This window comes from Equus caballus, chromosome X (genome assembly GCF_041296265.1).
Source record: "Equus caballus isolate H_3958 breed thoroughbred chromosome X, TB-T2T, whole genome shotgun sequence".
NCBI classification, from domain to species: Eukaryota; Metazoa; Chordata; class Mammalia; order Perissodactyla; family Equidae; genus Equus; species Equus caballus.
Window position 1 is genome coordinate 19,662,451 of NC_091715.1, and position 23,331 is coordinate 19,685,781.

Consider the following 23,331-nt stretch of genomic DNA (forward strand, 5'->3'; position numbering starts at 1 on the left):
CCTGGGCACGGACATGGCACTGCTCATCAAACCACGCTGAGGCAGCGTCCCACATACCACAACTAGAAGGACCCACAACGAAGAATATACAACTATGTACTGGGGGGCTTTGGGGAGAAAAAGGAAAAAATAAAATCTTTAAAAAAAAAAAAAAATGTCTCTGCTTCTTGAACCAAAGGTGTGGTGGTGATCTTTCCTTTTATCTAATAGCATTCTTCATGCCCCTCAGATTATGACCAGGAAACTGGCTTCTTAGCAACAGAGCTGGTTTTCAAACTCCTCTTGCATAGATTCTCTTAACTGGGTGGTCATTATCTTTTTGCTGTTAACACCGTAAGTAAATACTCAGTCACACAGTTTTGAGACTCCCTTAGCACCATATGTATGTGTGTATTTGTCCATTTTGCTGTGCTCTTTCCCTAGCTCCAGCATACACAAATGTGCCCTTGCAGAAGAGTAATGGGGCCTACTTGGCTTTTGCCTCCTCTTGGAGAGTTGTTCTGTTCATTGGTCATCATACATTCAGTGGTGCTGGTGACAGGTTAGGGAAAATCAGTGGAGGTTGGAAAGTGGCTGATAATAGAACGTGAAATCCAGGCTTCTGGAGGGGGCCTCAGAAAAGCTCATCCTATCCAACCTCCTTCTTCTAACACAATTAGAACCTTCTCCCTGTTCTGCTGCAATGGTGGTTATAGTGCAATGAGCACTGAAGGGCTCATTATAGAATTGTATGGCCTTGATTTCAGGGAACCTCTGTCTACCTTCAAAATGGCTATTTCCTATTTTTAAAAGATAGCTTGAGTTTGTGACACAGAGTTAAGTATTTTCAGAGAGTAGTAGTGCAATGTTTTATTTCCATTCTGAAGTTGTAGTATAAGCCACTCTGCAGGAATAAGCTAGAGCAAGGGAATGGGCACGACTTTAGATGACGTTTTTTATCAGACCGTCACTAGCAGTTGATAGAACAGCTGTACTTCTTTTGCTACTTTCCTCCCTTTTTATTTAACAGGTAGAGTGCAATTTGCAGCACTTGGACCCTTGGAAAAGACAACCAACCAAACAGATAATAAACCAAAAAGAAAAGGGGATCACCCAAGGCACACACTGGGAGGTAGCTTTGTCTGAGCAGCAGTGTCAGGCTCCTGGGACAGCAGGCACCCCCCCCCCCCCCCCGCCCTTTCAAAATCCTACAAAACCCTCCCTTGTTGTTTCTGTTGAGGCCAAGAGTCAGCCAAATAGCTTTTGTGTTGGGCTTTAAAATCAAAGTTGTTTTATCATATTAAACTGCCAGGACCATGTCTTCTTGACACAAGACCCCTGAAACGCCTATTACAATGCCATGGACTCAGCAGACACTCAGTTTTATGTGAAGTCGCACACACTAGAAGCATCTGAATTCCCATTTCTGTGTTTATAAACATGTGAATTGTAAGAACAGCTCATTTTTCTAAACTAATGCTTTACCTGGTTCTTGGGTGATCTTTTAGGTGATTTCAGGCCATCGTCGCGGAAGTTAATATCTGACATCTGTCAGGATGTTTTTTATAGGAAGAAAAGATGGATTGTTAGGAAGAAACAAACTAGGTTTTGGTAATGTTAAAGAATCAGGTGCACGTTTCAGAAGTTTGGGGAACCTTTTTGTTTGTCGAATTTATAAGTAAGGCACTTATGATGTCTAATTGTTGCCTATCCAGAGAATCTGTTGCAAGGCAAATTCTGAGCTGCATAAATGTTAATCTAATGTTTGTGAAAACAGGTTCTAAGCAATCCTTATTTCTTTTTCAGATGTGGAGCTAAATGTCCGTAGTAAAGGTTATACAAAATGTATAGTCACATCTTTATGTATATTTTTATAAAATATGATTTATGATCTAAGAGGTTTTAAAAAATCTGATAATGCTGGTTATGCACACACACATTTTTTTAAAAGTCAGGAATCACTCTTTTTCTTCTAAAGTAGACAATCAAAATAAGCAGTTTGAAGAGATGGATTTAAGACAGCAAAATTGTTGTATCTTCAGCTGTGTAAAAGAAGAACTGTACCTTGGACCAGAAAACGTGTATTAGCGATGGTTCGGTTAGTGACTGCGAAAGCAAAATAAATACCACGGTGTAAAATACAGTTCCACATGACGGCGTGTTTGGCTAGTACTGAAAATCAGAATTTAGGGAACAGTTAACACTAAAATATGTTCTGCTTCTTTGCATGAAATATGTTAGCAGCGCCTTTGTTTCTCGTTGATTGCAGCAGGGAGAGTTTTGAGCAGGTTTTGTTGTTGAGGTTTGTTTGTTTTCTAGGGGGAGTGAGGGAGGAGTGTTTGTCATAAACCTATCCCCCAAAAGTTGCCTTAATTCTCCTCTTCAAAACTTGCACCGCCTATATAGTCTTTGTGGAATAAAGCTGCATTATTGTTTATTTTGGATGTAGAAGGCTGATCAGAATATGGCTTTTTAATATGAAATTACAGTGTAATAAATTAAATGATAAATTTACTTGCACAGAGATATTTTCTTCCCTCTATTAGAGTTAATCTTTAAACAGTCTCTGTTCAGAAAAAGGATACTGTTAAAGACCCCAGATTGCAAAAGCAGTGCCACTTCTTCTGAGAGCTTTGGGGCAATCCTCTGATGTGTAATTGCTTTTACATCAGTCAGAAGAGAGAGACAAGAATGCGCTTTCCTTGAACTTAACAGTTTGGGCAATTTTCTATAATCCAGTAAATACAAATTGTAGCTTGATTATTCATCTACGTCTGTCAAGCAAATTTTAATGGATGAATGAGTGAGTCAAATCTATGCATGGAAATATACAAATGTGCAAAATATGGGTCTAATTACCAGGCTGCTGAATTTACACAAGGTCAGGTAAACAAGGCACCAGTGTAATGATTATTAATTGTTAATAATGCCTTTGGGGAAACATTCACATTTTCCTTCTGAATACCTAACAGTTTGCCTTTCTAGTCATTTTAAACTCTGAAAATTTTAGCTGGTCTAAAAACACAAAAACATTTTTGCCCTATTTTTATCCTTTCCCTATAATTGCCTTCTAATTCTTTTAGAATAACAAGTAAAATAGAATACATTTTTCAGGACCCTGTTGAAAATCACAATTTAATATGATGGTGAGAGAATTAAGGGGGGGGGGTGACACACAGCAGAATGAAATAGCTGCTATCTTTTGTCTTCATTGAAGAGATGAGCATATCCCCCCATCCTCCACCTCTTTTCAAACATAATCGACATTCTAAAACACAAAACCAAGGTGGTAATAAAGGAAAGGAAATCAAAGCAGGCTTTTTTCCCCTCTATTTACCATAGTAAGTCAACATTTGACTCTGTCTTGATATTCTATAAAATGAATGTTGGAAAAAGAATAATATCAATGAGTAGTTTCCCACCGAAATGCCCAAGGGCCGAAATAATTGAGGGAGTACTTGGCGAGGTTTTTCTTAGTTCAGTAACTCTTGATCACTGTGCAGTTTTGTAGCTGTGCCATCATTAAGGGCTCTCCATGTCTGGAAGGACACCCCCCTCTCCCAGCTTTAATCCAAAAGTCATAAATTGTAGAACTAACATGTCGTCTGCGGGTCACCCAGGCGAAAACACTGCATCTTGAGAAATCTATCTTTCTGCCACTGTGCTTTGAAAATCTTTTGAATATTTTGCATTAATGGTACTGCTGCAATCTCTTGCTGGGCTGTCTTCTCATCCTCACAAGCTCCACATTCAGAAGTTTTCCCCCATGGCTCATCTAAATGTTCTTCTCTCTGTTCTAGGCCTTACTGCCCACTACACACCTGTGTTTAATGTTAAATGAATACAACCACCTTCCTTTATGCTTTTTTAAAGTTTGTAAATAGCACTCTTATCTCCCTTTCATTTCTTTAAGCTCTATAGTTTACGACTCAATCTCATTTCTTCAAAATTTTCAGCTTTCATTTTTGTTTGCCTGGAACTCTATTTTTTAATCATGCTTGCCTTTTGTGGTTTAGATTATACTGGCTATAAACCAAACGGATTTGGACAGTTTTTTGACCTTAGCTCTATAGCTAGCATCTGTCCTCTTTTCATATTCCACTCTAGAATAAAATGGACACAATTTATATACACTCGTGGGTCCTGTAGTGGCTTAATTAAATCTATATAGAATTATAGCCAAACTCTTTATTCTCACATTTGAAACATTATATAATCCAACCTTCCCTCCCCACAGACCTTCCCGTCCAACGACGCTGCCAAATCATTGTTCCTGCAGGGGATTGACATCATCCACTTGCCATCTCTGTTTAAATTCTCCTCAACCTTCAAGACCCAAGCCCATCTCAATCCTAGGAAGTCTTTTGTCGACATTACAACTGTGGGAGGTTTTTTCTTTCCCTCTGAATTCCTAGAGAACTTTGAATGTATAACTTTTATTCTATAATTTCTTTAATACAGTCTATTATAGTTATATTCTTTTATTTGGCAAATAGTTTTGTTCCCTATGAGTTTTTAGACTTCTGGAGAGCAGGAAAAAGAAGAAAGACTAATATTTTTTGAGCTATCTGTCAAACACTTTGCTAAACATTTTTTACATAGATGGTATCATGTAATTCTTGCAGCAACCCTGTGAGGTGAGTGATAATTTTTCTACTTTTACAGATGAGGAAGCTGAATCTTATAATAAGAAACTCAGCCAATGTTAGAAGGATAATACATCATAGAGCTGGGATTTAAATTTGGGCCTGTCTGATTCAAAGCCCATATACCCTTTCAAATAGCCTCCCTGAGGGGCCGGCCCCGTAGCCAAGTGGTTAAGTTCGCGTGCTCCGCTTCGGCGGCCCAGGGTTTTGCCAGTTCGGATCCTGGGCGTGGACATGGCACCACTCATCAAGCCATGCTGAGGTGGTGTCCCACATGCCACAACTAGAAGGACCCCCAACTAGAATATACAGCTATGTACTTGGGGCCTTTGGGGAGAAGCAAAAAAAACGGCACCTCCACATAAGAGTGACAGTTTGTATCCTGCTCTATCAAGTTGTTAGAAAATTCAGAGAACAAAATAGGTGTTCAGTAAATGATGGAATTTATTGCTGTGGAAGTCTTAATTGCTTCCACTGCATTTCTTGTACCCATCTGCCAATGGTAATGTGAATTAGCAATAAAATAGCCAAAGCCTTAGTGAGGGGCCCTCTGCATTCTCAGGGATGGCTGATACATGAAACATTGACAATTGTACTCCCACATAAGACTTACGACAAATTCTTTTTTGTTGTTTGTTTGTCTGTTTTTAAGCTTTTCTCTTGTTGATCCCAACATTCACTGGAATTGTTAAATGTCACTCTTCTCATTTACTATTTGCATTTCATTTTAAGAAAGTAAATTTCGTTGTAGTAGCATGAATAATTTATGCTTCTGTCAAGGAACTATTAAAACACCAGAGGTTGAAAAATAGGCACTTTCTAAAGTTTGTGTAAAAACTAAGGAATATTTTCGCCTCACCCTGAGTGTTTACTCCAGTGATAAACCTAGGTGCTCACTAAAGAGCTATGGTGGTCTTACTGACTTCAATTGAGGATGCTGTGCCGAGTTGTAATTATGTTTACAGATGGAGAAAATTTGGCATTTCATCATTCATAGAAAATAGGCTTTGTATTCTGTGAAGGCTGTTTACATTTTTATTTAAAGCAGGGAATTTTTTGTGAGTATATTTATTCTTGAAGAATTAGTAGTTATAAGGATTAGGAAGGAAGACTGCCCAACCTAAGAATGAAAAAGAATTTCGATTTGATGAACACAGGCAATGTGACTGAGCTTTGGGGTGACAAAAATATCTGTTTTAGGTATCTGAGGTTTCCTCTTATCAACTTCTGTGCATATTGATAAGTCCAGCCTGTTTTGCAAACAGTTACTAATGCCATAATGCATTTTCCCATATCCTCCATCTGAATTTTTTACTATTATTGATTGAGGATTCAATTGAGAAATGTGTTTAGAACCCTGCTTTCTGTAGTAATCACAGAAGTCAGTGGGAAGACAAGAAAATTGTATTGAAAGAAATTGTGTGCATGTGTGTTTTGTGTTTGAGCATAGATTATCTCTGCCAAAATAATAGCTGTCATTTTGTTCTTGTTATATTAGCGGCCTATAGCTTACCACTACTCCTTTTGCCTTAGTTTTGCTTCTGACCACTAGCTATTACCCTCAGCAAGAAGACCTTTTTAATTGAATGTCCAAATTTGGATGATTCTTGTCCATATTAATACCATCATAATTTTGATTCATTTCAAATTAGAGAGCCCTAAGTTGTGACCTCTCACCTCGACACAACAGCCCTTTAACATTCAGAGACTTTGAAACTTCACTTCTGTTTAGAATTTCATATCGTGCCCGTCATGGGGAGCAAAGATGGAAAATGTATACGCTGAGCCTATAGGACTTCCTGCCGTGCTTATTAATCCTTTATGGATCATTTGAAATGTTTCTAGTTTATTTAAGCTTTGCTGCTTGTATCAGATTGTTCCTACGAAAAAAGAAAAAGTGATCATGCTTTGAATTTTTAAAAATGATCTCACTTTCAAGCAAAAGCACTTTTATGCTCCATTAAAGTTGAATTTGCGAAACTCTTACATCGCATTAACACAAGCTTTACTGGATAGATAAACGTGTTGTTCAAAGACTGACTTGAACTTTACCAAACTGCATATTAAGATTTTTATCTTTGTACTTCTTATTTCTTAAATTATTTTAAGATAGACTAGTAAAATAGACTAGATTTGCCCAAGTGTACTATTTTAATGACAAAATACTTTTTCCATTTGATTTAAAATATTAATGTAGATTATAAGCTAATTGTTTGAATATGAAGCTAAAATAAAATATTTTATCATTAATTTTTCATTCTTGTTTTATATAGTATCAATATCTCAATAAAATTGTTTTGATTTTGTTCTTTGAAATTTGTATGAGTAATTTGATCATTTTGACGTTTTTAATTTTTACTCAAATCTATCCTATATTCAGTATTTTCTTGAAGATTTTAGTAGGTTTGCCAATAAAATGACTCAGTTTTTCCCCTTTCCAATTTAGTGCGTTTTTAAAAATATACACAGGACATCTTCCAGCTTTCTATGAATTATGGTATTACATTCTTTGTTTTTATTTATTTCACGAAGTTTTTAGCTTGGAAATAATCTTCAAATGAGTATCTTTCTGACTTGGAGTTACTTAGAAAATTCTAGTCTCATTTGTACCCTGCTTCCTGGCTCTGTAACACCATTATAAGGACTTGGTCTTTCCTTTGCATTTCCTTGGCCTTGAGGTTTTAATTTAATGTGTTTGTTCTTCAGAAAGAATGTAAGCTAATTTTCTACTTGAAATGACTTTCTGTATTTTTTTAATACATGAAGCCTTTACAAAGTATGAGGTTTTATTTTGTTCAAAAATATACATGCTTGCTCTTTTTAAAGCAGTAATTTACATTAACATTTATAGTGACCTTGAAAATATATATTTCTTAATGGTAATGAAAATATAATTTAATATCAAGCTAAATCTTTTTCAGCTCTCATAGATTCCACTTTTTTAGCTATTGAGTCACTGGGGTTCTTAATAAGAAGGAAAATGCATTTTTAGGAAATTACTTTTTTAAGGCAAACACATTTTAAACATCGAGGGAAAGGAGAGCCTTTTCTATGCCTTGTGGAGGGAAAGATTCAAACCATTATATGAAATATTTAGCAAGTTATTTTAATGTTACAGCTCACCATTTCTGAGAGATCGATGGTGCCTTGTTAGTAAGAAACTGTATTAACTTTGACTTCTAATGTAAAAATCTGCACTGAATTCATTTTTCACTAATTCACTTTATTCTTGTCTCCTAGTGTTCCCGTGACCTTTCAGAAATGTGTAGTTCATATTTTGTGCTCTACAAAAGCTGCCCCTTAGGTTGCATTGAATAACACAAAGTTGAATTATGAACATAATGGCAGTTCTCTGTGGCATTTCCAGTTCAAGCTTACTTTTAGTCTGTAAATTCGTAAGTGAAGTGTTTTTTAATGTTGTCCATGTTAGGGAAAAGGTTAAATAATGCTGGGCTTCTCTTCATGGGCACACAGGGAGAGTCGTTTTGGTTGTTTAGTGGAAGCTTGTGTTCTCATATTTTCACTCCTCAGTCAGCATAGATGATGTTCTGGATTGTTTTGGAGCTTTCAGACAAGGCTTACATACTTCTAAAATATTTCATAAACTGCTCATTTCACAATGGAACTAAAAATCATCCGGGGATAAAAAACTTGAGACATGGCATTATTTCCAAAAATCATATACTTTGAGAAGGCTTGAGAGGAGGTAAGAAAGTAACGATATCTTTGAATTCTCTTAACACTAACTTCCACCAGAAAAGCCTGGTTCAACCCACAGCAAAGTGGATGATGGGAATTTTTTTTAGCTTCAAACATAATCTTTCTCAAGATGTAATTTCCAAGAAAACATATCTTTTGGTTATCTATTCAATATTTAATTAATGCAATCATCATTGAGTTGTCTGCTGTGAAGGGACATAGAGAAGATGCACTGTTTTCCATTTTCCAGGTAAAATGGATCACATCATTATTGCTAAGTAATCCATCACTAGGCAGTGGCTTCAGATTCAGAACATTCTGGTGAAATATTTTAAATATCCCTTCAAGAAGAAAAGCCCAAGAATACTGTGCTGTATATTGGTGGGAAAGAAGACCTGAGTGTATGTACATGGGAATTACAGTTGTTTACAAGTCTTTACACTTTTAAGATACTGGTCCCACATGATGCTTATGTTGTTATCCCATGGAAGAGGCAGGGTAGGTGTTACTTGCAATATCCAAGGGGGGCACACCCCAAGGCTCCAGGGGTGAAAGAGCCTGCCCGAGGCACTTGGCTCCGGAAGCCTTGAGGGGAGGGGAGAGCTTTGAGTTGCTTCCTGTTGTTCCCTTTTGCTGCGGGGCTTCTTTATCGGCCTCCTGCAAGGGAAGGGCTTTTGGACTCTCACAGGCATCCCAGCCTGAGCAAAGCTGGAGTGTTCAGCCATCCGAATTAATCTTGATATCATAGAGTTTAATTCTATCAGTTTAAAATTAAAAGAACATTTTTTTCGGCTCCTGCAGTGCCTCAGACACTACGCTAGGCCATCGGGGTTCAAAGCTGAAAGATGGAATCCCAGCCCCTGGGGGGACTGGCCTGTGGTTGCCCTTCTGTCTCCCTTTCTTCTACTTCTTCCCTTCTTTCCTCCATCCTCAAAATATTCTTAGTCTTTTATATTAGCACATTGGAACCTCCGGCATTATAAGTCATGCTTGCTTTTTTGCATTCCAGGTCTCCCAGATAAAAATATCCATTCCCAAGAGATCCAGTTGCAATTATGTTTTAAATATAGGTCCAGCATGTTGTTTGCCCTCAGTAAGTTTGATTTAAATATTTGATTATTAAATTTAATTCATACAAATATGTGAAAAATATGACTCTTTGCGGGGGGAGGTTCATTTTAAAAGTCACTTTAAATGCTGTTTTCTTAACGATGTTCCTGGTATAGGCAGCTACAATAGAAGCTGGGCTAGACCAAGAATGAATCCTTTCTGCCTAGGGAATCAGGTTACCAGACATGTGAATAGGTATATCCCCACTCCGGATACCTGTACCTACCTTTATGATTATTAATGTTCTAGTGACAATGTAAATGTAGCCACAGAGTGAGAGTCTTCCTCCTTTCATATTGGTATGGAAAATGCCTCAGGTATTTGACCACCTTGATGTGGGGGAATTCTGTGTGTTCCGTAACTGTGTGTCAGGTTTGTGGTCAGTTAGCATAGTTTCTCAGACCTTCTTTCATCTCCACAGAATTCATAAAATCCATTCTGTTACTAGAGGCTTTCCTTCTTCAGTGATAGTTTGAAGTCCAGCATGTGGAAATGTCAATCTCTCTGCTGGCTTTTAGAGCATGTTCCCAGGGAAGGAGAGTTGATTAGGTAGAGACTTCTCTGTTATTAGTAAATTAATGGCCTACACCAGCCCCATTTTCTGCTTTCCTGCAGGAACACTCAGTGACTGTACTTATGCAACACAGTTAAATTTTTTAGTTTTGTTATATAAAACATCAGATGAGGAGCTAAAGAGAATCTTTTCCCAAAAGCATCTCCTAAGCCCCAGAGTGGAATCAGAAGTAGACTAGCAAATGGACAGGCATGCCTGAGATCATCTCAGCATCCCCGGGAGGCACGTCAGGCTTGTTGCAGATGGGTGAGACATAAAAATAGATTCAGGGGCTACTTAGAAGATTCAGAGCAAGGTCAAGAGAGCTGGGGAGCTGAATCTAAAGAAGGTTTCTTTGAACCTGTTTCAATAACACATGAAAACATCTGCTAAGGTGAACGATGTTTTCTTCAGAGATTCTTTTCTTATGTTTCTTGCAATTTAGAAATTGTAGGCTCTGAGAATATCTATTAAAATCCTTAGTAATCTAGGGATTCAGAAGGGCATAGAGTATTTGGGGCTTTGAGAGGGTTAGCATAATGGGCAAATGTCAGGATTAGCAACTGATAATGTACTTTTTGCCTTTCTTCTGTCATTCTAGCACTCTTACTCAGCCGGGCTTCTATATGTTTCATAACTTGACAGAGTGTGCCATTTAGCCTCATGATTTATACTTATTAAGTCTTATTTGTATAAATACATGCCCACTTATCACAGCCACACCATGAAGAACTTGTTAAACACAGATTGCTAGGTGCCACCCCTGGAGTATGATTCTAGGTCTAGGGTGGGGCCCGAGAATTAGCATCTCTAACTTGTTCCCAGGTAATGCTGATGCTGCCAGTCCAGGGACCAGATTTTGAGAACCAGAACTCTAGACATTGACTGAGGTGTACTACTCAGCCAGGAGCAGCTGAAGGAAAGCAATAATAACATGAAATCCTAACTTAATAATGGTGGAGTAATGAGATTTACATAAGAGCAAATGCTTTCAGTGATAGGAACATGTGCATATTTTCCTAACCTCAGCTCTGGATAAGTCATGAGGCTTATGGAGAACCTCATGTTCGTTTTTTAAAATTATGTCACAGAATTAGAGGGTCCTTGTGCTAGAACAGACCTTACAACCATCCAGCCTGGTACAGCACCCTTCTTTATGAAAAAAGAGACTGGGGCCCCCAAAGTTGAGATCTCTCCAACTTCACTTTTTTTTAAGAGGTAGAGCCAGGAGAAGTGATTGGATAAGAAAACCATGTTAGGAAAAAGAGCTTTTCAAAGGATTAATACCCCCAATATGAAAGGAACCATTTTAGTATTTAGTCAGCCATTTAATATCCTTAAATTAACTTCAGCCCAAAGTTGATTTTAGGCATTCTGAGCCAAAGGTCTGTAGTGATTTTAATACAGTTGCTTTTTTCTAGTTCAGAGATTCTTTGGCTTAGTTCATGGATCCACAGCCCTAGATTCTTAGGAAATCTTATGCTAAAGGCAGCCCAATGAAAATGTTGATAAATAGCAAGTTTTGAAAGTACTGTCTATTGTAATTAGACAAGAAAAAAGAAATAATATATAAAAATTGGTAGGGGAAGAGGGAAATTAACATCATTTATAGATCCCTATAAACCTGGAAGACCCAATGACATCAACCAAAAAACTATCACAGACAAAAAAATTAATAAGATCACTAGTTACAAAATTAATATTAAAAAATCAATATCTTTGATCTACACCACCAACAACCAGTTAGAAAATATAATGAAAGAACTAAATACTGTTTGCATTAATGACTAAAAAGATTAAATACCTAGGAATAAACTTAATAAGAAATGTACTGGATATATATATGAAGAAAACTTTAAAATACTACTAAAGTGGGCCAGCCCTGTGGCTGGGTAGTTGGGTTTCCACACTCTGCTGCAGTGGCCCAGAGTTTTGCCAGGTCAGATCCTATGGTGTGGACCTAGCACTGCTCATCAAGCCATGGTGAGGCGGCATCCCACATGCCACAACTAAAAGGACCCACAACTAAAATATACAACTGTTTACTGGGGGGCTTTGGGGAGAAGAAGGAAAAATTAAAAATTAAATCTTTAAAAAAAGTACTATTGAAGGACTTAAAAGAAGACTTAAGTAAATAGAAAAGTGTATACTATTCTTAGCTAGGATAGTTGAACATTTTAGGATTGTTCTCTTCTAAATTTACTCAGAACTTTAAAGCTTCCTCAATTTTTAAAAAATTCACAGGAATATTTCCACAAAGAAGATGACCTATTGGTTATTAAAATTTTTAGGAATTTAGGGTAATTAAAATATTTTGGTACTCTCCTGATTTTAATGGAGCCAATATAGAAAGTCCAGAAATAGAGCTAAGAGTTGCATTTACTATTATATAAAGGGGTAGTTCCTATCAGTAGGGAATAGTCGTCTGGGAAAAAAAATACAATTGAATTTCTTCCTTGCTCCCTATACTAAAACAAGTTCCAGATGGGTCAGAAACTTAAACTTAGAAAATGAAACTATAAAAGTAATAGGTATTTTTAATAATCTTGGAGTTGGGGAGACTTTTTGAAACAACACAAAATTCAGAATCCAAAAAGGGAAAATATTGATAAATTTGGTTACAAATTAAAAAATAAAAATTTCTTTAGAGCAAAAATTTTATGTATATACACACGCACACCATAAAGTCAAAAGAGAAATGATGAACTGGGGAAAATATTTGCAACCCATGTAACAGATAAAGCGCTAATTTCTTTAACATACAAAGCGTTCTTGCAAATCAAGGAGAAGAAGATCCACAACCTAGTGGAAAAAATGAGTAAAGGACAGGAACAAGCAATTCATAGAGAAAGAAATGTAAATGGCTTATAAACATAGGTAAAGATGTTCAAGCTCACTCTGTAAGTCCAAATGAATACCATTTTTCACCTATCAGAATAACAAAGATCTCAAAGTTAGATAATAGGTAATGTAGGCAGGGGTGTGGGGAAAGGAGTACTCACATACACTGTTGGTGGCTGTGAAAACTGGTATGACCTCTTTGGATCACAATTTGGTGACATCTTTCAAAATTTTAAATGAATATACCATTTGATTCAACAATTCTAATTTGGATATCTTTCCTTGTATGGTACTTGTAGGTGTTGTCAAAGGTACTTGTACGTACAAGGTCATTCCTCGTAGCATTATTGGTTGTAGTTAGAAACCAAAAACAACCTAATCGTTGATCAGAAGAGGATTCATTGAATTATTACGATCATACAATAGAATTCTGTGCAGCCATTAAAAAGAACATTGCAGGTCTATAAGTACTGATAGGGTATAATTTCCTCTACTTTTTTTTTTTTTTTTTTTTTTTAGATTTTTTATTTTTTCCATTTTCTCCCCAAAGCCCCCTGGTACATAGTTGTATATTCTTCGTTGTGGGTCCTTCTAAGATTTTATTTTTTCCTTTTTCTCCCCAAAGCCCCCCGGTACATAGTTGTATATTCTTTGTTGTGGGTCCTTCTAGTTGTGGCATGTGGGACGCTGCCTCAGCGTGGTTTGATGAGCAGTGTCATGTCCGCGCCCAGGATTCGAACCAACGAAACACTGGGCCGCCTGCAGCGGAGCGCGCGAACTTAACCACTCGGCCACGGGGCCAGCCCCATTGTTGTGGGTCCTTCTAGTTGTGGCGTGTGGGACGCTGCCTCAGCGTGGTTTGATGAGCAGTGCCATGTCTGCGCCCAGGATTCGAACCAACGAAACACTGGGCCGCCTGCAGCGGAGCGCGCGAACTTAACCACTCGGCCACGGGGCCAGCCCCTAATTTCCTCTACTTTTAAGTGACAAAAGCGAGATTTAGAATGTTATGTATGATACATTTCCATTTGTATTTTTAAAAACAAGGGGGGAAATAGTTATTCGTAATATAATAAATTTTACTTAACCCATTATATCCAAAATATTATTTCAGTCTATAACAAATATTAAAAATATCACTAAGACATTTTATAGTCTTTTTTGAACAAAGTCTTTGAAATTCACTGTATATTTTATACTTGCATCACATCTCAATTTGGACTAGCCACATTTCAAGTGCTCAAGAACCATGTACGACTACTGGCTCATGCGTTAAGCAGAGTAAGTGTAGCGTGTAAAGAGTACTAGACTAGAAGTTTAGAGCCCCGAGTGGTTCTCCAGCTAATTGCTGTGACAGTGCACAAGGAATCTACTTTTTCCTGGGCCTCATTTTTCTTAGATAGAATAGGAAGGAATAAACTAAGAGCTCTAAAGTACCTTCCAACTTTAAAATTTAGGGTTCAAATATATTATTTCATATTACTTATCAAAGTCCAAAATGCAATTGTGCTTGCTTTCATAGACACTATTTTCAACAGCACTCTTAAAATTCTGTTTTCCTACATGAAGCACACCTCATATTGTAAGAATTATATTGTTATTGTTAGAGTAAGGTTCTTTGTTTAAAGGAAGAATATTACTAAGCTCCATACGTGATGTAAACAACATAGAAATTGGTCAGTTTTTTAAAAAGAATTAAGTCAGGTTTGAGGCTTTGCTGGTTTTAATGCTGCATGGAACTTGGACAGAGTAAAAGAGAGAACCACATCAACGATATCTAAAGAAACAGTAAATATGGAAGGAGAAAGAGTTGAGAGAGAGGGTTTTTTAGTACGATTCAGTTTATAAAGTTCATTCTTCATAAGATAATAACCAGTAGTTCTGTTTGAACAAGAGAAAATGAGAATACGGACAGTGGGTCTCAACCATGGCCGCGCACTGGAATCGCTTGGGGGGCTTTTTAAAATCCCAATGCCCATTCTGTACCCCAGGCTGATGGTTCTCAAAGTGTGGTCCCCAGACCAGCAGCAGCAGTATCACCTGGGGACTTGTTAGAGATCTCGGGCCCCACCCCAAGACCTGTTGAATCAGAAACTCTGGGGTGGCACCCAGCAATCTGTGTTGTAACAGTCCCCTGGTGATTCCAACGTGCAGCCAGAGTTGAGAATTCTAGAGCAAGAAGGATTTGGGGTGGGGATAGCAGGTGGGTTTCATATTGAGTGCTAGCTTTCTGTCCTCTATCAACCGTGGGGATAGAGTTGGAGATGGAATGCAGCATGCCTGCTAGGTATTTGCCACTCCTGATTTTGAGATTTGGGTGATCTGTTGGAATTATGGAGGGTTGGATATTGCAGTTCACAAATAGGGATCAAGAAGCGTCCTATCCAGTTGGCCAGAAAACGAGAGAGAGAAAAAAAACAGAAGAAGCCACATAAGTTTGGGACAGAAGGGAACAAGTACACTAGGTAAAATGTTATAAGTAAAGAAATTCCAGAAGATTATAAAATATTTCATTTATATATAAGGGTTTCTTAAAGAAGTTCAAGTGTCATGGGGATTTTAGGCCCACTTTATGATCTGTCATCAAGTCGATCTGATCAAAAAGTACTGAAGCCTTGTTCAAATTCGGCATTAAAAGGATAAATTTCCTCTTAACATTTGGACTTTTGATAGGAATGCACTTAATACAGGTATGGTAAATTTGGAATGAACTAAGCCAGAAAATAAAATATATTTTCCAAGTGTAAAGCGGTTGTCACTGACTGAAAAGGAGTTAATGTGTCACATTCTTTTGATTTCTACTCCTCGGGAGAAATCACAGTATCTGTAATTTCGGAGGCATATTCTGAAGAATATTATATTGTGATTTCTCTAAGCTGAATCTTAGAGATCTGTCTGGGAGTTTTCAGCCCTGACAAAATAAGAATGGACCCATTATAGTATCAGATTCATTTGATTTTTCAAAAGTTAGAGGCAATATGCAGATCATTTGAGAGGCTCCTTTTGCTCTGCCTTGTTACAAGGCAGGTGAAGGCAAGCAAAGCTGGGCTGTGTTGAGAGTGCATCTGGAGCTTCGTAGTTTTCGAGATCTCCGCAGTATAACTTCTGCAAGCCCTTTCTGTGTGTATTTTTCTTTTCTCATCCCAAAACATTACATTTTGCACGGGAAAGTCAATTTTGATAATTTCCCCAAAGCTAGGCATTTAGCAGAATTTGTGCCTCTTGGAAAAAACTGCTCCTTTACTATAAAATAGAACCTGTGTTTCATACCTGAGTAAAACAATTCTGATATAACTCTTATCATCACACGTATTATAGAAAAGATTGTAGAACTATTTTTGAGACCATGTTAACTACTAAAAATCCGATTTTGATTTTTGTATTAATTTCTGAACACTGAGTTTATATTTTTAGATTGTTTTGTGAATTGGGCTCTCTCTGAGTATAAAGTGGTTTTCAGCACATTGGTGATGTTGAACATCTTCCCCAAATAGTAAACACATGCATTTCAACAGCTTTATGGACAGAACCACAGTTAATAATTTCTTAACAGGAAAAATGTATGTTTTTTTTAATCATCATTATTTTCTCATCTTATGTTCTGGCATTTAAATTATGAAACTTCATCTCGGCGTGTAGACTTACCTTGTATTGCCAAGAGGAAAGAAGTGGCTTTTCTGCAAAGCTAAATAGTTTTTACTTTATTGTCTGCTACGAAACAGCTGCTGATACCAGAAAAATGCCGTCTCATCATTGGGCCTGGGGTGTCCAAAAGAGGCAGGCAAAAAATGACTGTAGCTCCCTGTCTGCCCTGGCACTCTCCTCCTTTTTCTCCGTTTTCATTGCCGTGAAGAGCAGGAGAACAATATTCTGCAATTAAGGATTCCATTAAGTTGAAGAAAAGAGCAAATGGGGGATGTTTGTTCTCCAAGCTGAAAAAATTTGTCTGGGGTGGGGGGATAGTGGTAGTGGTATAGAGAGAGGTGGGTGGAGAGACGAAGTCAGGGCTGTTTGTTGAATATACTGTTAAGGACTGTTACCATCCTAATTAATCAAGTTAGAAATTACAGCTGTAGTCGGTTTCCCCCCAATTCTTGTTATCAATTTTCTTCTCTTTTGAGACAAAGCAAATATAAATTTTGTGTTCATTTGTCATTCGTTCTTTGACTTCGGCATCTCTGAAAATAACAATGTAGCACAAAAGCCCAGTATTTACCTAGTTGTAATGTGGGTTGCCATGGTGTTTTGCAAATTATTGCAATTATGTTCACCATGCGAGTCGCCCTTGGTAACTGGCGAAAAAACTGATAATCCTGTTTTGAACAAAAGGTCAAATTGCTGAATAGAAAGTCTTGATTAACTAAAAGATGTACAAAGTGGAATTATTTCCTACCATTCAGAAATAGTTCTTGATCGGGTTTGGGGGAGGGGGTGAGTAAGTACATCTGATTACTGAAGTACAAAGCATTGAAAGGATGTTGTCTTGAGCCTTTCATGTAGTCTTAATGGTGGCTTTTTTGTCAAATTTACCCATTTGCGGCATTGAAAGAGGCAGCTGCATTTAAGCTGGAGAGACGGTGCTTTTTCAAGAGTTCAGTGCCTGGAAAGTTCTCAGCAGTATCTGCAGTTTACTAGTAGCCCCTGGTCTATTAAAACTGATGTGCCGCATTTGAGCCCATTGCTCTCAGTACTTGTGAACCCCTCTGGCTGATGATCTAATAAAGTGCTCTTACTGGACAATCTCTGATCAGCTACTTAAAAAGGAGCTTGGGGGAGGGGGCGGAAGGGAGAAGTCTCACAGGCCGTCAGACTTGGTGTAGGCCAAAAGAGAGACGGAGTGGCTAAACCAAAAGGTTTGTCACGATGATAATCTGTGTTAAGTTATTTGCCATGGGGTTTAGGGTTTTGTGCCCTAAATCTCTAAGCTGTGAACACATTTTTTTTTTTTCTGGAAGGAAATCTTAATTTTATTCAAAGTTGAATAAATGATTAGAAATGTCTTTTTGAAATTCAAAAATCCACCTTTGTGAATTTGTTTCTTAAATTATGGGTATTCATAAGATCTATGATCCTACATTTATATAAAACCAAGAGTTTCCCAGGTTACAGCCAAAGGTCAGATGGATTTTGTCTCTTCTGGATCTGGCAGAGCATCTGGGGGGAGTGAATTTCAGAGGGGAGTCCTCTTCTTTTTTTAATGGCCACCTGAAAAATCAATTCTCAAAACTTTTGAGTGTGTGTGAAAGTGGCATGAAAGCAAAGCAAACCTTAACAAGTTTGTGGGTTTACATTCTACATCACCTAGCAACCCCCTGGCTCAGCCAGATCTCTTGTCTACCCTTAGTTCTGTTTACAGACTATTCAAACAGCCCTTCGAAACCATGAAAGATATTCAGTTTCATTAGTACCATTCTCAAGGAGAAAATAATTAAAGTTAAATGAACAAACATTGCCTGGTGATGGTTTGAACTCCATTCTGATTTTAAGATGCCCTTTGAGGCAATTGCATAGATAGTTCAGTTTTAGCATTTGTTGTTTGGTATCCAAAGGCATATCACATTAAACCATACCAATAAATAACTAGCCTGTAAACAAACAAACAAGAAAAATTACTTTTAGCTAGACTTAAGCAAAGAAAAAAACCTCTGCTAGTAATAAGCTTCTAGGTATGTCCTACTGATTGATTTTTTTAATTTGATTTCTACCCTGGACATGTGAGCTGATCCTTGTGTATACTGAATAAAGGCAGGGGATGGGGCATGAGGAACAAAGCACCTCTCTTTAAAACTGTTTTATTACCTACCTTCAGAGATCCAACGTCATAAAGTATTCAAATCACATTCCATAAAAGGCTGTGTACATTTTAGTGAGTGGCCTAATTTAATAAATGATTCTAGTACTGCTAATACATGCCCAGCCACTGTCTACTTGGGAACTGCTTATGTGTTTAAATTGACCTGTTTTTAAAATTTCTGAATAGTAAAAAAAAAATTTTTAAAGAAAAACTTTTTTTTCATGAGACTTTTTCCCATAAGCACGTTCCCTGAAAATTCATCTTGGCAACAACCAAACACATGATATAGCTCAAAATATTTTTCAATGTATTAGTGATTTGATTATATTGAACTCTCCCGGCAAAACTCTCTCTTCCCCTCATTAATAACAGTTTTGTGCTTATAAAAACAATACACCCTTGTCGTAGAAAGTTTAGAAAATACAGAAACAGAAGCTACCTAGAGATAAGCAGCATAGCATTTTTGAGTATTTCCTTCCAGTCTTTTTTTCTGTGTACATACTGATGAAACTAGGCCTTGGGTTTACGTTTGAAAGTTTGTTAGTATGTGTATGTACTTAATGTGATGTTTTTTCAAGAGTGAAGACTTGAGAGGCCAGAGCTGTGGTGGAAGTAGTGCACAATTCTTAGAGGCTTCGTCACTAAAATATTAATGTAAGCACCAGAGTAGCCATTTTACCATCTCATCCCATTTGATTCTTTCTTCCTTTTCCTTGTTGAAATGACTATATGCCTCAACTGACACATCCATTTGTACCCATTCGTGTTGGGAAGTTGGACATTCATCGCGGTTGGAATATTACATCCCCAAGTCACTTGTAGCTTCACATAGGGAAAAAAAGTCTTTTATGAAAAGATTTGTAATACAATGGAGATTAATGGAATGTGGAGAGGAAAATGCTTTCAGTTTCTCATATAAAGTGAAAGCAGGGCGACTTGGAAATCTTGTATTCTTACTATTTGTATTTTGTTAGATCTCTAACATCCACAGTACATGGATGGCTTGCATGAGCTCTTTATGCTTTGTTGACAGTTGACAGACAAAGCAAAATTATTCCTGAAGCAAGGTACTGTGTACTTAGTTGTGACCTATTATAGCCTAAGAATGTAGCTTGCTTTTGAGTTGGATGAATAGGGAGAGTATTTTATAGAATAGGCTTGAATATACTAAGAGAGATTTCAGCTGCCCATACAGAAGGATACATGTCCTCCATTGAACTTTTTTACCCTCAAATGCAATTTTCCATATAAAATCATTCTAAGTATATTTTCCCCAGTTGCTTGCATGGAGACAATTTTAACTGTTCTAGTATTGTCCTACAGTGGTAAAATGAAATTGCTGGTAATTGTTGGCTTTCTCTGCTCACAGTATAGCAGGAGAAGATGGCTTGCATGGGGCGTTTTAATGTACCTCAGGTACATCTTCTGATGTTCAACCTCTGATTGCAAATTAAAATAACAAGGCTATGGTATTGGATTTGATGTGAGGCAAAGCAGAACAATTTGCTAATTTATCATGTAATATACAATTGCTGAGGTTGGAATTTGTCCACTCGTAGTGCTATTCTGTGTGTTTAAATGAGGACCACTGCTTGCATCTAACCTATCATAACAGTTTGGGAGTGCTCCATTATCCTTTTCAGCAAACTGATGGCAGAGTCTGGTCCTTGCACAAATGATAAGATCAATAAGTTTCAAATAACTTGGATGAAATCACATGTGACTGTTCATTTAGAGAGATGTCTTGCTTTAAAAATCAATTTTAATAATATTTAAAATTCTTATATTGACCGACGAGGCACTTTCCACTTCTGTTTTGATAATTTTGTTAAAAATATTTTTGTATTAACTTTGGTGAATAGTTAGTTTATATATGTATTTTTCGTGGTTTGCTCTTTCATCTCCTACCCTGGCACCTCTCTGAGACTTAATAATCACTCTTTGACATGCCAGCATGGTGCAGTATAGAAGATTTAACTTTAAAAGCAAAATTATGTTCCTGTTAAAACTTCCCCTGGAGATCTTAGGAAAATTTTCTCCCAGTTTTGGGTGCAAATGTGGGTCAGAAAGCAATTTGTTTTTTGATATTTCTGGAAATCCCAAATCACAACATGTCATTCTTCAAAGGCAGCTGTGGGCCCATACTGTGCACTATCTATAAGAAAACCCATTTTACACTGGGGATAATTCTGTGACAGAAAAATGTGACTGTAAGGGAACCCCAGAACATTTATAAATGGTTTTGGGTGAAAAGAGCGTCTGGTATTTTCAAAGTGCATATAGTTTGGGGAGAGGAGCAGTTAACAGTCATTATAGAAAAATAGTAATGATATGATGAACTCTGTAAGAGCACGTATGGTGGCAGACCTCACCCTGTTACCCTCTCAGTGCACGCCTGGAGAGCCATTACAATTTAAACTAAATCGTACGTCACTGCAGCACAGTGTTGTGTTGTCTCTTGAAAATCTCTATGAATCCCAAAATAAAATGAAGACCACCCCCTCTTCCCTCACCAGCTATTCTGCCATCTATAGCTTCAAAGCCAGTCTGCTTTTATCAGGAAGAACATAGAAATTTCACTTACTTCGACTACATAGTTGTATTATTTTGCAATCAAATTGAGAGGCAGCTCCGCCTAATCTTACCTGGTATCCATCATTGTAGTTCTCCATGTTGGGATAACACCAGGTGGAAACTGATCAGGCCCTTTCCTGGCTAGAATAGTGCATTGTCAGCTGTAGCCCAGCACTGATGTTCCCCAGTGCTGGAGGCATATGTAGGATAATAATATTTTACATTTACTGAACATTGTTGGAGGCTTTCTTATTTGAGTCTCTGAACAGCTCTAATACGATAAATATTATTACCTCTTGTTTCCTAGATGCGGAAACTGAGGCTCAGAGAATTCAGTGACTTATGAAAAATTAGCCATTAATGAATGGGTGGGGAGAAACCACACCCAAGTGCCATTTTTCATAACCTCAATTCTGTATTCTTCATTGAATGTGAACCTTTGTGCTAGAGACTGGGGAGGATGCTACCAAGTCCAAAGTGGGTCACTCCCCTGGGGCCTGCCCATCCAGTTAAGGAGGTAAAATAAGATGATTCAGGGACAGTGCAAAGCACTGTGTGCTCAGAGGCAGCTGAGATAGTTGGAGAAGTCCCTAGGGGTTGGGAAAATTTCACAGTAGAGGAATGGAAGTGATGCTCAAGGAATGGACACTTTAGGCAGAGATTCTATAGCATGAGCAAAGACGAGGTGGCAATAGGCAAAATGTGGTGAGGACAGTGAGGAAACCAATCCTCTGGAGTGAAGAGTTTGTGTAAGAGAATGATGAAAAAGGAGGAACGGGATGAGGCTGTAAAAGATTTGAAAGCCAGACCAAAGCGTGTATTCCTAACCCTCTATGGAAGGTATACAATTAGAGGATGGGAGGGGAGAGGCCTTGGGAACTACACTTGGCAAGTCTTTGCATTAGATGTGGGAGAGAATGGAGTTGGGGAAACCAGGTAGGAGGCTATTGCAGGAGATCAGCTTTGAGGTATGGGCTTGGGTGAGGATGGTGAGGATGGGACTATAAGGCCAGTAGACGGACTTGGTGACTAACTAGAAATGGGAGGAGAAGGACCCATGTATTTGATTCAAGAGTATGAGAACTACTGTGAATTTTTTTGTCTCCTGTGAATTTTAGACCCCTTCCATATTATTTTCCATAAACTTGCCCCTATGTGTTTTTATTTTATTGCTTCTATTCATTTGTTTATTCAAAAGACGTTTTCAAGTGTCTCCTATGCACCACATTTCCAGGTCTAGATGATTTCTGTGTGCATCCTTCTAAAAATACAAATGTACACAAATGAATAACAGTTTGTGTTTAAGGTGCAACTACCAGGAACGCCTCAGTTACAAGTGGAAATCGATTCCTTTTTAGCATGTGCAGACAGAAACCATTTTAGTTGAGGCCTCAGAAATATAATTTAGCAATCAGAACCAATCAGCATTTGACAGTTTCGTACACAATGATTTCAAGGAATTAGTGATGCTGAGACTAAAGCAACAGATGATAGATCTTTGCATGTTTTGGTAAAGGTTTATTTTGCTATTGGACAGGTTGGCTTCACCTCTTTTGAACCCTCTACTTATAAACATGGTTAAGGTAGCCATCTGAAAACTTAATGACCTTATTCCTGTTGGTTATGACAATTTGACATTTACACGTGGTCTTGCATAGTAAAATGACATATTTGGATGGCAGACATCCTAGAACCCAAACCTTTTTATAGGTTGGACTTCAAAGAACTACACTTTATTAAGTTTTTTGTTTTTCATTGAGTTAGCAATGTTGCTTTGGGCTGTACATTATTGTCCAACATGGGAAATGAAAATAAGTTTAGTTTTGTCCTTATGAGTGATAATTCAAAGTGAATTTATACAGTGATAGTATTTTCATTTGCTTTGCTTTTATCACCCATGAGAAGCAAAATTCACTATGATCTTGTAAGATTTGTCCCATCATGCAATATTTTCAAAGACCTGGCATATTTATTTTTAACGACACAAATGTTCCTTGAAAGGTAGATTTAGCACAGTCAGTATCTGTTGGGGGAACAAAGGGTTAACCAAAATGTACTTGACAAAATTGAATGGAAGCAAAGCATATATTGAGTATGATTAGGGCCTGTTTCCCCCATAGAAGAGTTTTGTTTAA

The 23,331-nt window shown here is 37.6% G+C and overlaps 1 protein-coding gene across 18 annotated transcripts in view; it reads left to right on the top strand.

Moving 5' to 3' along the window:
• The window catches only part of POLA1 (DNA polymerase alpha 1, catalytic subunit), a 286,891-nt gene that overhangs the window by 159,103 nt on the left and 104,457 nt on the right, over nucleotides 1–23,331 (top strand). For 2 of the 18 annotated variants that reach the window (XM_023633683.2, XM_070256833.1), the window contains exon 35: nucleotides 4,217–6,941. The exons of the other annotated variants lie outside the window; for them this stretch is intronic. In XM_023633683.2, the coding sequence (XP_023489451.1) occupies nucleotides 4,217–4,426 (210 nt within the window). In that variant the 3' untranslated portion in view covers nucleotides 4,427–6,941. Of the gene's footprint in view, nucleotides 1–4,216; nucleotides 6,942–23,331 lie in introns of those variants that run through there. 18 annotated transcript variants of the gene reach the window in all.